At 33.0% G+C, this 16,379-nt stretch overlaps 2 protein-coding genes across 2 annotated transcripts; both read right to left on the bottom strand.

The window, feature by feature from the left end:
- Positions 1-2,531: 2,531 nt before the first annotated feature.
- Positions 2,532-4,532, bottom strand: LOC131618241 (protein DMR6-LIKE OXYGENASE 2-like). The gene is made up of 4 exons (XM_058889503.1): positions 4,258-4,532; positions 3,719-3,966; positions 3,209-3,530; positions 2,532-2,871 (listed from the first exon to the last, which is right to left on the bottom strand). Exons 1-4 carry the CDS (start codon positions 4,477-4,479, stop codon positions 2,629-2,631), a joined length of 1,035 nt encoding a protein of 344 aa, XP_058745486.1. The 5' UTR covers positions 4,480-4,532; the 3' UTR covers positions 2,532-2,628.
- A 6,876-nt stretch (positions 4,533-11,408) lies between these two features.
- LOC131616498 (serine/threonine-protein kinase ATG1a) lies at positions 11,409-15,711 on the bottom strand. The gene is made up of 13 exons (XM_058887836.1): positions 15,061-15,711; positions 14,855-14,972; positions 14,099-14,157; positions 13,951-14,015; positions 13,752-13,845; positions 13,594-13,674; positions 13,360-13,471; positions 13,131-13,185; positions 12,853-13,037; positions 12,512-12,768; positions 12,130-12,427; positions 11,973-12,043; positions 11,409-11,789 (listed from the first exon to the last, which is right to left on the bottom strand). Exons 1-13 carry the CDS (start codon positions 15,304-15,306, stop codon positions 11,574-11,576), a joined length of 1,857 nt encoding a protein of 618 aa, XP_058743819.1. The 5' UTR covers positions 15,307-15,711; the 3' UTR covers positions 11,409-11,573.
- Positions 15,712-16,379: the final 668 nt, after the last annotated feature.

Raw genomic sequence — 16,379 nt, 5'->3', positions numbered from 1 at the left:
CTGAAAATTTAAAGTTTAGGGTAAAATGGAAATGGGGGGAGGCTATTTTGTTTAAACAGCCAAACACACATTTTTTCGGAAATGCATCTCCGAAGTGGTGTTTTCGGAAATGTATTTCCGAAATCAATGTTTTTAGGTAAAAAAAAAGGTGTTTTCGGAGATGCATTTCCGATATCACTCTTTTTTTAACTTCGGAGATGCATTTCCGAAATAAAGGAGCATTTTGAGGATTTCACCGTTGGAGACCAAAAAAGCTGTGAGGTCTATAAAGAAATTTCCAAAAATTTTTTGTTAATTTTAAATTTGGGCCAAAATTTTGATACGGAACCACATGTTAATCGAAATAAACCGACTCATTAAATTAAACCGCTTTAAACCAAACACGAAAAAACGGATAGAAATAGGATCCACTCCTCCCACCCGATGTCCACTCCTCTAAGGACATTTTGGGGGGTTAATGGTGATAGTAAGTTGTACCTTTCTTTTAGAAGCTTATGACATACGTTGATTGTTATTTAAAAGTTATTTGATGCTTATGACATACGTTGATTGTTAGTTGTAAGTTGATTTTTACGTGGAGGGTACATAAAATAAAATATTATAGTATAAAAAATCATACATTCAATTTAATTTAAATAATGAACAAATTATATTTTTATGTAATATGGAAATTATGTAATATTATATATATATATATATATATATATATATATATATATATATATATATATATATATATATATATATATATATATATATATATATATATATATATATATATATATATATATATAGTATGTCATATGAGAATGACATATTTATATGAAAATATGAAAATGAATCTGAACCATTAAATTTTAAAATAAATGGTGGAGATTATGGGTGAATCTTTTTTTATCTCTCCTACATCATTTATTTCAAAATGTACGTAAGAGAGAGAAAAAAAATTCACTCATAATCTCCACCACTTATTTTAAAATTCAATGGTTCAGATTCATTCTCACATTCTCATATAAATATGACATTTGAAGGTAAAAGGTTTTTCTTTTGTTTAAGTTGGTAACCCTCACCTAGTTACTTATCCCAACGATGATTGAACCTTGAAATGTAATATCAAGCCTCTCTATATTTGCATGAAGCACTTGTTTTGATGAAGTCAACATAAATATAAAAAAGATGAGCAAAAGAACTTTGATGGTTTTGGATCAAATTTGCAACTTTAATGAAGATTAATTTTGTGATTGATCTTCAAAATATTGGGTAAAAGCTAAACCTTAAACATTGATATGTTAGTGCTCAAAATATTACACATTTTCATACATATGTATTACCCTCTCAAAAAAAATCCTTGCATTTGGTTCCAAGTCATTTTCATATATTTTTCACCTGTTTGCTTCAGGTAACTGGTTACATGAAACCAAGTAACAGGTTACCTCAAAATTGCAATGACTTTGTTTGCGTGAAAATGATTTGTTTTAGGTGAAGTAACCGGTTACTTGGGCTCAAATTTCAAATTCCTGTAGGCAATGTTATAGAGTAATCGGTTACCTTATTTCAAGTAACCGATTACCACTGAACCAATGTGACATTTTTTTCTGTTGCAAGTCCAAACGAATTATTCCTCCAAACCTTTAACCATTGTATTGTTCTATCAATATGCAATCTCTAAGGGGGTATATAGTCACCTATAAATATCATGCATATCATATTTCAATTCCTTACCTCGTTCATACAATTTACAAACTCTTTCTCACAAAATTTCAAACAAATATATTTAAACTTTCACTGAGAAATTTTGTGCACATTGTTCCATATCAATTTCAGAAAACATTCTCATATATTCATAAACCTTGAGCACTAATATATCCTTGTGAATTGTTTTGCTTCAAAGATAAGATCAATCAAGTGATTGATATATTGTTTAATACTTCAAAACTCTTGAAAAAATTCAGAATAAGTTTGTTGTAACCTTGCTTTCCAGGATTGTTGGAAGCGAGAGAGTCACTTTGAGAGGATTGTTCTCTTAGTGAACTTAGTTAAAATCCAAGAGGATTGTTCTTGGTCCAAGAGGATTAATGTTCTTGATTTGTCTTGTACAAGTTATCAACTATAGTGAAATCTCTTATTGCGTAAGGGGACTGAAATACTCTCGGATTGTAAGGGGAATTAGGATATATCCTTGTGTCATTTATTTTTCTGCATTTTACTCTTTCCATAACTTCATCATAAATCAGAAAAATAATTAAAATATCACTAAAAACCAATAAAATTTTCATATAAATGATACCAAAGATAACCTTATGTCCTTAACCGGTTTCATAGAAACTAAAATTCTAACAAAAAATTATGTGTGAAGTAAAAGTCAAATAAATTTTCTATAGAATTAGAAAAAAAAAATTGTAAGAACTAAAAACATATTTAACTTGTAAATCATATGGAAACTAAAAACATTTTTAACCTATTGGAAAACATACCATCATGTTCAATAAATTAGCCCATTGATACAAATCATACATTTTATTAAACTAAAATTCAGAAAGGTCTTTTATTAGAGTCCCCTTAACATGTAAGACATTATTTATTATTTTTGTCTACTTCAAAAACAGATGAAATCTAGAAACCAACCATTTAAGCTTTGAACATGTCCACACATGTTTCTTTTGACAGCCCCCTATTCCAGAATTTTTTGAAGTATTCATTGTATTCAAAGTCTTTGTATTGAGCAGGATGATCATTGTCTATCAATTCAGGAGCTGGTTTCATGATTGCATCTGGTGATGGGCAGTAGAATGTTGGAATAGACATCCTCTCTTTCTCACTATTAACCAAAGCCCTATGCAGCACACTCTTGTACCTATCATTGCTTATCACCTATTTCAAATAAATAAGTACTCTTTGGTTATTTAGGAATAATAATCGGAAAAAATTACACATCATTCTCCTGAATTTATTAAAATGACACTGACATCTCCATTAATTTTAAAATTTGCACAAACTTCCCCTAAGCTTTCATATATCAATATAATTTTTTAGTGACTAGAAAAAAATCGTAGATACATGTTATCAATACCTAGAATTTTTGGTTGTGACTAAAAATTAAAGAGAATGTCTACATCCGTATTAGGCTCCAATTGCAGTGTGATCGCTAATCGCATGAATGTAATAAAACCATAAACATTATTACTAAAGTTAAGTTATTAGGAATTACCTGAATTTGGTCACCAATATTGACAATGAAGGTATTAGGAACAGGATTAATAGTAACCCATTTACCATCCTTAAGAACTTGTAATCCAACAACATCATTTTGTAGCAAAATAGTGATAACATTTGGGTCAGCATGTGCTGGCAAACCATATGTTAGTTCTGGTTCAGGACATGGAGGGTAGTAGTTAATAGCCATGTGTTGTCCATGTTTGCCTAATGCTTTGTTTATGTAATCCTTTTCCAAACCTAAACTCTCTGATATTGCTTCAAGCAATCTCAATGCTAAGTTTCTCAATTGTTTGCTATACTCTGCCACATCATCCCTATATATACATCAAAAATAAATTAAAATTGTGAATATATATATATATATATATATATATATATATATATATATATATATATATATATATATATATATATATATATATATATATATATATATATATATATATATATATATATATATATATATATAATAAAATAAAAATTTATTGTTGTATATTTTAACCTGAAAGAAGGTGGGTTGGCAGGCCATTCATGAACATAATCTTCAAGAGGGTGACAATGAAGTCTCAAAAAGTCTCTCCAATTTGAAACTTTCTCAGTCTTCACATTAAAACTGGTCGAAAGTCTTGTTGTTTTCAACGGATCATCAGAATAACTCTTCATTCTCTCACTCTCTGACATATTAAAGAATTCTTTCGACACATTCATCATGTCACTTACCACTTTCTCAGGAACCCCATGATTCACAATCTAAAAAACATTCAAATTAACGGTCAAAATAAAATTTGATCAAATATTTGATTGTCGCATTTACAATATGAATAACGTGTCTACCCATCTAATCAATAACCTTGTGACCATCTAATCAAGATCAGATCTAAAGTAGTCTCGCTTTTTACTAAAAATTAAAATAATTGAATATAATATTTAAACCGTTCGATCTTAACACCATTAATAAATATTGTTGCATATATATGTGACAATAATCCAAAGTAAAACTATAATACTCATAACAAAATAACAAGTTGATATGATGCATACTTGAAAAAACCCATAGTTTTGACATGCATGAGCTATTTTTTGGATGATTTCAGAACGATTTGAAGAATCTAAGCCTTGAAGATCAATGATAGGAATAGACTCATTAGTGGATGATAGGAGTTGAAGATCTGGACGGTCACCAATGGGTCTGATGAAATTTGAAGGGACATGATTTAAGGTGGAAGCAATGTCTGTTACTAGTGGCTTCATTGTTGTAGCCATTTTGTAGAATGAAAGTTTCTAGGATTTGACAATTGATTGATGAAGAAAGACAAGAACTTGTGACTATTTGTAAACGAGTTTCATCGGTGGAGTTTGTTGTTTATTGGATCATTAATATTGCTTATGTCATCAATTATCATCACATTTGTGATGTCATATTTAATGAATTTTTTTATTTATTTTGGAAAGCATGTCATTTTTTTAATTAAAAAATTGTTATTTGAAAATTTTAGTCAAATTATATCATTTGAAAAAGAGGTTAAAGGTAGTGCACTGACAGTGTAAAAAAGTTTTACACTGTCATCCAATAGTAACAAATCGTTTTGCCATGTCATATAAGTTTTTTTAAAATTACAGTCTGACTTGTCCTGATTCATGGTCGTGATTGGTTGACAGTGTAAAACTTTTTTACACTGTCACTGTCAGTGCATCACTCATTTTCTCTTTGAAAAAACATGATATTCAATGAATTTTATTTTACTAAAATAAAATTGTTAAAGAACGTGACATTATAATATGTTTATAAAAGGGAGTACAATATTTTACTGGCAATGTACATTGTATTTATATAACAAAAATAGAAGAATTTTAAAGTTGAAAATAATATTTATTTTAAAATTAATCTTTCTATTAAAGTGTTATTTATCATAAAATGAGTATTATTTGTTGACTAAAAATTATTATCTTTAATTCTTAATATTAAAAAAAAAATTTATTAAATATATATATATATATATATATATATATATATATATATATATATATATATATATATATATATATAGTCTAAATACATTAATTCTTGAATGAACTAAGAAAATAAACTTTTTCTTATATTAAAGATAAAAAGGAGTATAAAATATATAATTATACTAATAGATGAAAAAAACAATTTTGAATAAACCACTAGATGAAAAGTTGCCTCTACAAAATAAAGATAAAAATGAATTGCAATTATTCTATATTTTTTTTATTATCATTTAATATTATATATTTATATATTTATCAAAAAAATTGTACTAATTTGTATTATTAAACTAATTTTGTTTATACAATATTTTTATTAATATAATATTTTAGTTAATTTATTATTTCCTCCATTCCACGATAATTCATTCAATTAATCATTTCGTACCGATTAAAAAAAGTGTATAAATGTTCGTGTGAAAAATATGTTTTTCTAAAGTACTCATTTATTAAATATTAACTAGTGGAATACCCGTGCATCTGCACGGGTTCTGATGTAGATAACGAATATGTTACCAGTTTGTCATGATAATTCAAACAAATTAAAAAATAGAAATATATTGAATCAAAATATAAATATATTGAATCAAGAAGTGGGCATAGTAAAAAAGTTTGCAACCGCCCCTACCTTGAATCAACCGGAGAAAAACTGATTTAATTGAGAGCGGATGTGGAACAAATTTAATTTTTAATAACGAGATGCGGGCGGAAGCGAGGGTATGAACGGAGATGGAGATGTTAATATCCACCTCACATCTGCCCCCGCCCCGGCCTTTTATATTAATATAATCTTTAATTTTAATAATTTTACTAGTCATTTAATTTTCTTAATCTTAAGATAACAAATTTATTAGAATTACATTTCATTATTTTTTTTAAAAATAGAATAAATAAAAATATCAAGTATTATCATTATTATTAAAATGATTAAGCATTTAATTCAATTATTGATTTTTGTTATTATGGAAAAAATAATTATAATTTTTACTGATAGGTGTGGAATGAGGCGAAGGAATTCGTTTCTGGGTGGGGGCAGAGCTGGGTGGCCAATCGCTAATCCAACTGAGGATGGAGCAGTTGTAAGACTGATACAAGACAGTAGCGGGAATGGTAATACTTAAATCTGTCTCTGCCACGCCTTGTTGTTGTCATGTCTATCGAGAAGGATGAAAGTAAATTTAATTAGATAATATAATTTTTTTAAAAAAGTATTTATTATTATATTTTAAATTGAAAAGGATGTTCATTTTAAAACAATTATTGTGAGATGACAGAAATATTATGTTAGTTGAGATACACTGAATGATAGTATAACTAAAAATATTTAATTTTTTATCATTAAAATTAGAATAATATTAAACAATTAAATACTATAAATATGACACTTAATATTAAATACAAAGATGATAAATAAAAATGTAATAGCTATTTTAAACGGGGTAGAAAAATCTATCATTAATTTATTTAGTGGTAATTTGTGTTGAGTTTGGTAAAGAGAATCATATTTCAAAAAGATTGAAACCATTTAACTGACTCTGAAATTAAATTAAACGGTTTAATGGATCGGATATTGACAGTGAAAGATATAATTTTTTTTTATTGAAATAGAGAGAGATCAGAAGGGTTAGAAGCAGAAATATTTCACTATTTTAAACAAGTATAAAAACCGAAAGAAAAAAAAATAAAAAGACAAAATATGTTTTATCAATACACCAGTAGCAGTGTGTGCATGTGAACAACTACATAACAATCACATTTCCACAAAAAGAAATATACGTGTTGTTTGAATTATACTGATGTCTGTTAATATGTGAACTCTTTTGATCTTTGTGGGTTGGTAATAAGGGGATTACATTATTGTTATTTCTTTTATGCACTTTAACTTAAAGGTTAAAGGTTGTAATTTCTTTTATACACCCTAACTTAAAAGGTTACCGGGTGATAAATGTGTATGGTCGTCCCGATTAATTCCGTTTTATAAAAGTTTTTCAAAATTATTATTAGTTCCTAGAATCATTCAGTTGGTCAAATAATTAGTTAGGTGGATAAATTACAATTTAATGCTTTTAAGTAAATAATCTATGATTGATGGTTATTACTTTATCCATCACGTGAGACAAGGTGAACAAACTAAAAATTTGAATTTGTTTTCTATATTTTAGAGATTATTTTCGGGTACCTACACAATGGTCTACAAGTGAGCCTTCTACCTCAAATTTCTCAAAATATGTATCGAAGATGCATTTCTGTAAATTTTTACGAGTGATTCGTATATGTATCTCCGAAATAACTCTTGAAAATATTTGATAGATTTTCCATTGACATCAGTGTCCTTAATTGATTTTTTTTTATTTGATGATGATTATATTAATGATGATTATCCAATGATGATTATACTAAGGGTATATTAACACTGTGCTAATTATACTAATGCAATTCAAGGATGTCTAAAACAAATTCAAACAATAATACAAATCCAAATGTTACCATGATACATAATCCAAATATTATCCCACTACAAGTGTTACCAAAACACAAATAAAAAATAAACTATTGGGTATTTCTAATCCCCCCGCTTATTCTCTGCCGCCGCCTATGCCCTAAGGCATTCCATGTCTCGATTAAGATGGTCTGTAAGGCGGCCATACAAGGACTGTCTTCCACAATGTCTCCCTCTCAATGGCATCTTTCGCAACTTGTGCAATAAGCTAACAGACTGGCAACGTGTTTGTTGAGTGGTCATCCCTAGTCCGTTCCTCTTCCAATATCTCCTGATGGGGAGGTATAGGTGGTGCTCCTGCGGCATTTGATTTCATGCAAGGATATGACACTCAATAGAACCATTGGACGTAGCGTGTTCCATAAGACCAAGATTCACCCGTTGGCACACTGTGTGCCTCATATGGTACTAGATGACTATATATATATCATTGAGTATGACATCAAGATCTTTGTGGAGGATTGTCAGAGAAGTATACTTGAATGAATATCTTGGAATCCTATGTTGAAACCTAAACTGGCACATGGCCCGATCAGGAAAGTGTGGATACATCAAGAATGACCCACAAGTCAACCATCCAAAGTAGAAGGCTATGTCGTCCAAGGGACGCGTCTGACGGTGGTCATCATTTGGGCAGAAGCGTATGTCATCTGCAACAATGTGGTCAATAAACACCATGTACGACTCTCTCGCCTGATTCCTTCTGTACGGGGAAAAGGCGCAAACACGGGGTCAATCCTTATTGTACTCCATCCCAGGTTGTCACCCGGATATGCGAGGATAGTAAGAGATGATCCACGTCTGCAAATGGTTCAGATAAAATATTAGTAACAAGTGTAACACAATTGTTGTGAAAATATTAGTAACAATAAAGGATGAAAATAAATTACCATAAATAGTGTGCATCTTCCAGCCATTTGTTTTGTCTTCCACAGACAAGCTTCACCTATTTTGGAGTACATATAAACCAAACACACGCTCCTCAGTTGTACTCGTGAATCTGATCTAAATTGGTGAAGTATGTCACATAGACTACATCGACGTAGGTTGCACTTTTGTCTACAAATATTCTCGTTCCAACCAACTATAGGAAGTATGACCGCAATGCACATTATATGTGTAACAAAACCTGCTCGTCATCACCTTCAGTATTTACTACCGTAACCGCTTTAGATTTAAACAGGACAGCCAAGTATGAAAATTGGGCATGAGTGGCTCTCGTGCCATCAAGCTTCTGTTAGGCCTCGCCTAGGTTAGCTCCCAACAAGTTTATTATCAATTCAAGTGCCTTGGATTTTCCAATCTAGAAATAGTTTAGTAATTTTCCCCCAATCAGAAGATGCAGAAGGCATGAGACATCATCAAGGGTGATGAACATCTCACCATGAGGGATGTAGAAAGATGAAATCTCCTTGAGCCATCTCTCAACAAAGCCGCCAACATGCCATGGTTAATGGTCATGTATCCATTGGAGCATAAACCTACAAGCCAAGAGTAACGAACACAATCTTGAGACCATGCGTCTGTATTCTATTCCAAGTTCAAATTCTTCCTGACATGGTTTACAGATTTTACTAGTGGAAAGATGACGTCTCCTTGTGCCATCTCTCCATAAAGCCGCCAACATGCCAGGGTTAATGGTCATGTATCCGATGGAGGCGTTTTTGAAGAATAATCTAGTGGTCTTTTGGCAGGTTCTGGATTTTATTGATGACACCAACTCTTCAATTGTTGCATCAAGAAAGCAAAAAAGACGATACATAGAAACTCATCTGTTATGGAGACGACCACCAAATATTAGAGGTGCAATATCTTTGGTAATGGAGTGGATAACTTTCCCCTTTTTCTCCTTTATTGTTCCAAGTTGGGTGTTCTGAATGTTTTTACTTGCCTTTCTTCTTGCAGATAAGATAGTTTCTATAAAATTATTACTTGCCTTTCTTCTTAATGTTTTTAATTGCCACTCTTTAGGAAATCTTGTAATTTCAACCTCATCATCCCTTCCTTATCCAGAGCACTCGGAGATGTGAGGTTCGTCCTAGAAACTTTTGAGTGAGGATGTTATGAGGTCATTGCCAAGAGTAAGAGGTGAAAGTTTATGAATGAGAGGTGTTGATGGAGCATATTTTGTCAGTGAGCTTGTTTTCAAAAGGCCTCAAAACAGGGAAGTAGATTCGGGGAGGCCTGTTCATGGGGAAGCTCTTTATCAAACTCGGCGAGCCAGTCTTCATTGATCATTTCCCGTCTTGGTCCTCACAAATCTAGCAAAATTTTAGCATTCATCTCCGAAGAGGGCTACACGTATTTCAAAAGCATTACCAAAGATGTACGTTAAGAAGAGATTCCAGAGATGTTGTATCAGATGCACAAGGAATATGCTATCTTCGATTTTGGAGCTATAGGTAAGGGTGAAGTCTTGACACTTGAATTCCTTCTAAAATAAAAAGAGAGGCTTGGTGAACATAGTGGTGCCCTTGTTATCTTGAAGGAACGAAGTATGAGTAATCTTGTCGAGCTAGATAACCTCTTGAGGTAAATAGGGGATGAGGTGTGATTGTTTGGGTACCCTCACTTATTGATTGAGAAAGTGCAAGTCCTGTCTATATGGATAAAATAGAGATACCCTATTGACATTGGTCTATAAGAGTTTGTTTGATATAGAAACTACTCTTACAAACGTGAACAACGATTTAGATTCTTCTCACAATATGATATGGGAATTATGGAGGTTCTTGGTTAAAGCCTAAGAAGGTTTGAACAAGGTTTAAGATAATTTATGCAATATGAATTATGATGAGGATGTTCATTTGTCTAAGGAGTATGCAAGGGTCGTGGATTTTAGCTACTCTATTATGCAAGTGGCTTTCGAGAATACTCTAAAGTAGGTCAAATTTTACCACCGTGAGGTGAGAATATTGTGGGAGCAAATTGGCCCTGAGTAAGTAATAATAGATAAGAGGGTGGAAGTTCTTAGTGAGGAATCAAACTCAGTGTTGTGTATTTTTTTTGTTCTTGCCAAATTGTCTTTGTAAGGATATCGCTTATTGATCAAGAATTGGTTGCGATTCCCCTATATTCACACTATTTTTTAGTTTACGTTAATAATAAACATTAATATCATGTTTACTTACCGTGGTACCTACCTTCAAGGGTTAACGTTGCAACACCACATTTAGCTTCCTTGGACTTTTAGCAGCTGCCATGGGGTCATCCTTTGTAGCTTTATTGGATGTCTCACAAAAGTGTTGTCGTAATTTTCAATTGAAAGGGAGAAGCCACAATGTTAAATGTTGTAGTGAAGGGCTTTTCTAGAATGCATCTATAGTCACATTTTCATGGAACTACAATGAACTATAGATCCACCATCTTGGTGTCTTGTCGTTCTTCGAGTGCGGCCATAAGAAAGCCTCATGGTTAGGTTACCTCGATGTTGAAGACTTCTAGGTCAAAACCCATATAAGGTGATAAGTTTTCTTTCTTCAATCCTAGATTTTCAAGAGTTTGTCCTGCATGATATCACATAAACTTCCTTCGTCAACTGAGAGATTTTTGAAACATAAAAATGGTCGCTGTTTTAACTAGAGGAAAATCTTGTTTGGGATCCCACATACCTTCTCGATATCTTTGAAATTCGAGAATAAAGATTTATGGCCTTTGAAATGCAAGGAATTAACATGATTACTTACATAAAATCATCATTCAATAACAGCAAAAAGTCCCTCTACAATGTCCTGTTAAGTGCTTATATATACCTATATACAACAAACTGCTTCACCAATTCCAAAAGTTATGGTGCAAATATATACAAACTGATTACATTTTATTTACTTTGACTAAAGAGTATTAGCTATTGAGCTTCCTCAGAAGACGACTCTGATAACGAGATCTTGCGAAACTGCAAGTTGTGAATATATTGCACAATTCGCTTATGATCGTCGGCAAGAAGTGAAAATGGAGGGTTCAGTGGAAGGTTCTCTGCTTCTTCCACGATGAATGAAAGTAGAAGCATTGCTTTTGAGTAAGATGCAGCTGACTTATCTTTGTTATTCATGTACTCATCAACCTAGAAAAGTGGAAGAAACGGATTAGCATAAGCGCTTAATATAGTCAAATTGTTTTCGTATAAGCTCTGCGCTGTTTTCGTAAGTTATTCTAGAGAGCTTATAGAAATAAGGTGAAAACAGCTTATACGTCGTTTTATAAGCTCTTGGGCCTTAAGAATAGTGAAAATTGTTAGTCTACTTACAGCACCATTTGTCCCTATTAAGAGTGCTTGTCTGAATATAATCTCGATTGCGTCTGGCATCTCAACTGCACCTGCAAAATGTTATCCGAGTGCATTATTAAGTTTTACTTGTAGATTATACGAAAGGATTAAGCTTGGATACAAATAGAAATCCTACCATCCATGTTTTGAATATGACATGATAGTTTCTCAGCACGATCGACTGCGGTGATAAATTCATGTTTGGCCCACAAGGAGACGGAAGGACGGTCGTTGAAATTTATTTTATGATCGGTAGTATGTGATAAGCTCGCGTCTCCACGGGCAATTACGGACTCGTTAACTGAACTGCTTTCGTGAAACTCGTTCTTAGAAATTGGGGCTAACCAAGTGCTACAAATGTCTAGAGCTTTCTTCCATATAGCCAAAACCACCAACTCAACTGTGAGTGATTCTAGATACAGTCCTGTGTTGTACTGCCAGAAATAACGATTTAAATTACGTAACGAAATGCGGAAGCGAGGTAAAATTGTTAATGCTAATGAGCAACGGAAACTAACCTTTTCCTGTGAAAGTTCTCCGAGGACTTGCACATACTGATGCAACAACTCTAACTTGTTCGAAGGGTTCCCTAAAGAAAAGTTTGTTGTTTGCTTTCCGATTTCCAGGTTAGTTGTCTCTGAAGCACGGATAGAAACCCCGCTAGAGGGATTATCATGCACGGATGCCTCAAAGTAGTCCGAGAAATCCTCCAATGATGCAAAATGAGGGTTGATGAGGACATAACCTTTCTCAATGGACTCCATTAAATGAGAAACTGAATCACAAACACAAACGGCATTTTAGAATTCGAAGAGAAAAAATGACACCTCGGAAACAATGGAAAATGAAATATAAGTACCGGTATCAATAGACTTCCCAGGCTTATTGAGTGCAATAGTTTGAGTTGACCCTTTAGCACTTTCAGTTTCAACGCGATACTCGGAATGTGCTTGAGACACCTTCTCGAATGCAGGGCCAACTAATTGATCAACTATCGAGCTTTCTGATTGATGCGAATGAAACTGCTCAATATTCACAACAGACCTATAATACGCAATCAAATGCAAGAGATTTTACTAAAAGTACAACATCGAAACAAAATGTAGCCAAGAAAATATCTTCTCAGATAACTTCGACCTGTGATCATGTAGGAAATTGTGATTGAAGAATGCCTTGAATGTTAATCTCTCATCTGCAAATTAAAGTCCAACTTTACAGAAGTTCTCTACCTGAGCTCTAACTGTCATTTAAAAATATGTATAGTAATATTTCAACCACAAACCGATCATCACCTTTTCACATTCGCAAAAGACTTTAGCAAAATTTACAAGCACAAATATGCGCAACGTATAGTTGCAATAAATACCTGGATTTCGACGTAAAAGGCTTCTGCAAAGATCCACAAAATCAGGATGCAGATCTTTTAAAATGTTTGATGGAAAGTGCAGCTCAGTAGATGCCAAAATATTTTGAAAAAGCTGCAAAAGAAAAAACGATAACGAGAAAAAAAGATGCATTACTATAATTTTCAGTTACAAATCTCATGCATTGACACGGCCAAATAGATAAAACAAAGTATCTTGCTTAGACTTTTCACAACCTGCAACTGACTATTTCCATCGAATGGCGGTTTCCCGACCACTAGCTGATACAATATTGCTCCAACACTCCATAAATCAGCCTGCATCCATAAAAGAAAACATGAGCAACGGATATCAGTAAATACAATTTGATCCGATTTTTTCTATCGTTTGTCACCTTGGCATCATATTTCTGACTCTGAATTATCTCGGGAGCCATGTAATAAGGTGAACCACATAGTGTATCTGCCAACTGCAGAGGCGTGAGAGACCTGGTATGATAATAAATCATCAAACACGAAAGATCGTTTAAGAATTCTTAATATCAAATTATAACGGAGATATTAAAAAGAGAGCTATTAAAGAAAGTATCTTACCGTGCAAAACCAAAATCCCCGATTTTCATAAGTGGTGTAGCTGAAGTAGTTTCCAACAGTAAGTTCTGCGTGTTTAGATCCAGACACGAACAAATTATTATAGAAAATCCAGACAAGAACAAAGATACACTTAGATACACTCAGATACCTGTGGTTTTAAATCTCTATGTATGAGGTTCTTTTCTTGAAGCACTTGCAATCCAGCAGCTACAAGAAGAACCCGCATATTAAAAACCAATGGAAGTTTATACATGGTCAACCAATTAACAAAGGCAATGCAGACTACGGAAGAGGGTGGCGAAGAATTACATGTTTCAACACACACCATTCACAAAATACAAGCGAAATAGAAAATATCTGCTCCAGAAATAATCTAATTAGAAAAATTCCAAAGCATGTTTTCCTTTCATTCAAATCATCTACTCCTGAAATAGTAGTGTTAGAGTGAATCACTAGTTTAGTCCAAAAAATTGTATGTTTCGAACATCTTGATCCCTAAAATTAACCAAATTTACAAACTAATCTCTAAATCTGAAACTTCTTGATCACATTAGCAAGGCCGTCTCAAGTTTTTGGAGATCCTATATAGATTAGTCGCAGTTTAACCATGACAAAACAAATAGAGCCCCTATTTAACCAGGGTTTAACAGTAACAAACATTCTATGAGACCCTATTTAGCCACGGTTTAACTGTGACAAATTCTTGACTCTATGCGCCAGCCCGCCTTGCACGCCCACAAAAACGGCTCTACACACTAGTTATTTTGAATTGGTCAATTTAGTCCCTACTCCCTAGTAACACTAGACTTTGAATATCAAATAATAACAAATCTATGAGATGAAATAACATTCCTAGTCAGTAGTCACACAATTGATCAAATTAAAGTCCTTAGGTGTTACTCACCCAATTGCCTCATGAAATGTCTAGCAATGGATTCCGAAACTCTCCCATATCGATGTATGTAAGCAGCAAGGTCCCCTCCACCACAATACTCCAAAACAAGGTAAATCCTATCATTGGTCTTAAACAACAACAACAAAATAGTAAAAAACAAAACATCACACACACTTCAAAGTTCAAACAAAAGACAAAAACAAACAATTTACAACCTCAATAGCTTCAAAAAGTCGAATGATGTTAGGGTGACGAATAGTTCTAAGAATAGTAATCTCTTTGATGAGATTATCTCTAACTTTGGGACTCAATTGGGTCTGATCAATCTCCTTAATAGCAACCTCCAAACCTGAACTCCTATGACGGGAACGCCACACCACTGCAAATGAACCCGACCCGATTCGAGGACCCAGTATGTAATCTCCGACCAACCGGTTCATGGTGGGTCCTACCAAATCCATTACTGCTCAAAACTGCAGAAAGAACTAACCAGTTGGATTGGATTTGGTATAGAGATGATGGGGTTGTGGAAATTGTTGAAAAGATTGTGACTTTGAATTGTTTGTTGGGTTGGGTGGGAGGGAGGGAGGGAGTGGAGTGGACGAACAAACATCGATCTTTGAGTTGAATATTTCTTTGTTTCTTTTACAATTTTGGTTTGTTTTTGTTTTTGTGGTAAGGATGGTTTGTTTTGATTTGATTCGATTTCGTGTTTGCTTATGTATGTGTTGTGTTGTGTTGCCTTGCTTGCTACTCTTAACAATTATATTTGTTTGTAGTTGCCTAGTCTTTGCTTCACTATTTGTTTGTAGTTTCTATAGATAATGCAAAGATAAGGAAAAGATATCATTCTATGAAACAAATAAAGTGATCAAAATCTAAGGTTGATTCTACTTGTTCATTGAGGGAACATGGAAGGTTCTTTGGAGAATTTTTAAAACAATTTTAGTGGAAAACTTCTAGTTTTTGACATTAAAATTTGGGATAAATGGAGCAAGTTATTGTATGTGATATTTGAGTTCTAAGATACCATTTGTTGAGTAATTGAGGACCTTGGCCTCTTTATATTTCAAATATATGTCATACCAAAGAAGGAAAAAGATTGAAAAGAAGAATGAAGGGAGCATTATTGTGAGGTACAACATTGCATATTTTGGTTAAAAAGTAATTGTTTTTAGCTGGCGTAATTATATTTCCTTATAGAAAATAGCCTTCAACGGGTTGCACCTAACACATTGTAGACGCCATGAGTTGGAATGTTACACCCATCAAATCAAGCCGATGATGCTGGATAAATAAATCCAATAGCATATTCATACAAGTTATACAACCTTGTAACTTATGGGATTTTTGCAAGCAAATATATATAATCAATGGGAGTTAAAATTGGCAGAGTCAAGCTACTGAATCAACTTCAAATGTGTCATTTCTATTCCATGATGACCAAAGTAAGTGTCATATACATGAAAGAGTTGTAGTGTTAGTATAGCAATCAATAAGATCCTAGAGATTATATTCTCAACTAGAAGTCTCC

The sequence above is a fragment of the Vicia villosa genome, linkage group LG7, assembly GCF_029867415.1.
Source record: "Vicia villosa cultivar HV-30 ecotype Madison, WI linkage group LG7, Vvil1.0, whole genome shotgun sequence".
NCBI lineage: Eukaryota > Viridiplantae > Streptophyta > Magnoliopsida > Fabales > Fabaceae > Vicia > Vicia villosa.
Note: the sequence above shows the minus strand (reverse complement) of the source record. Positions and strands in the feature narration are given on the sequence as shown.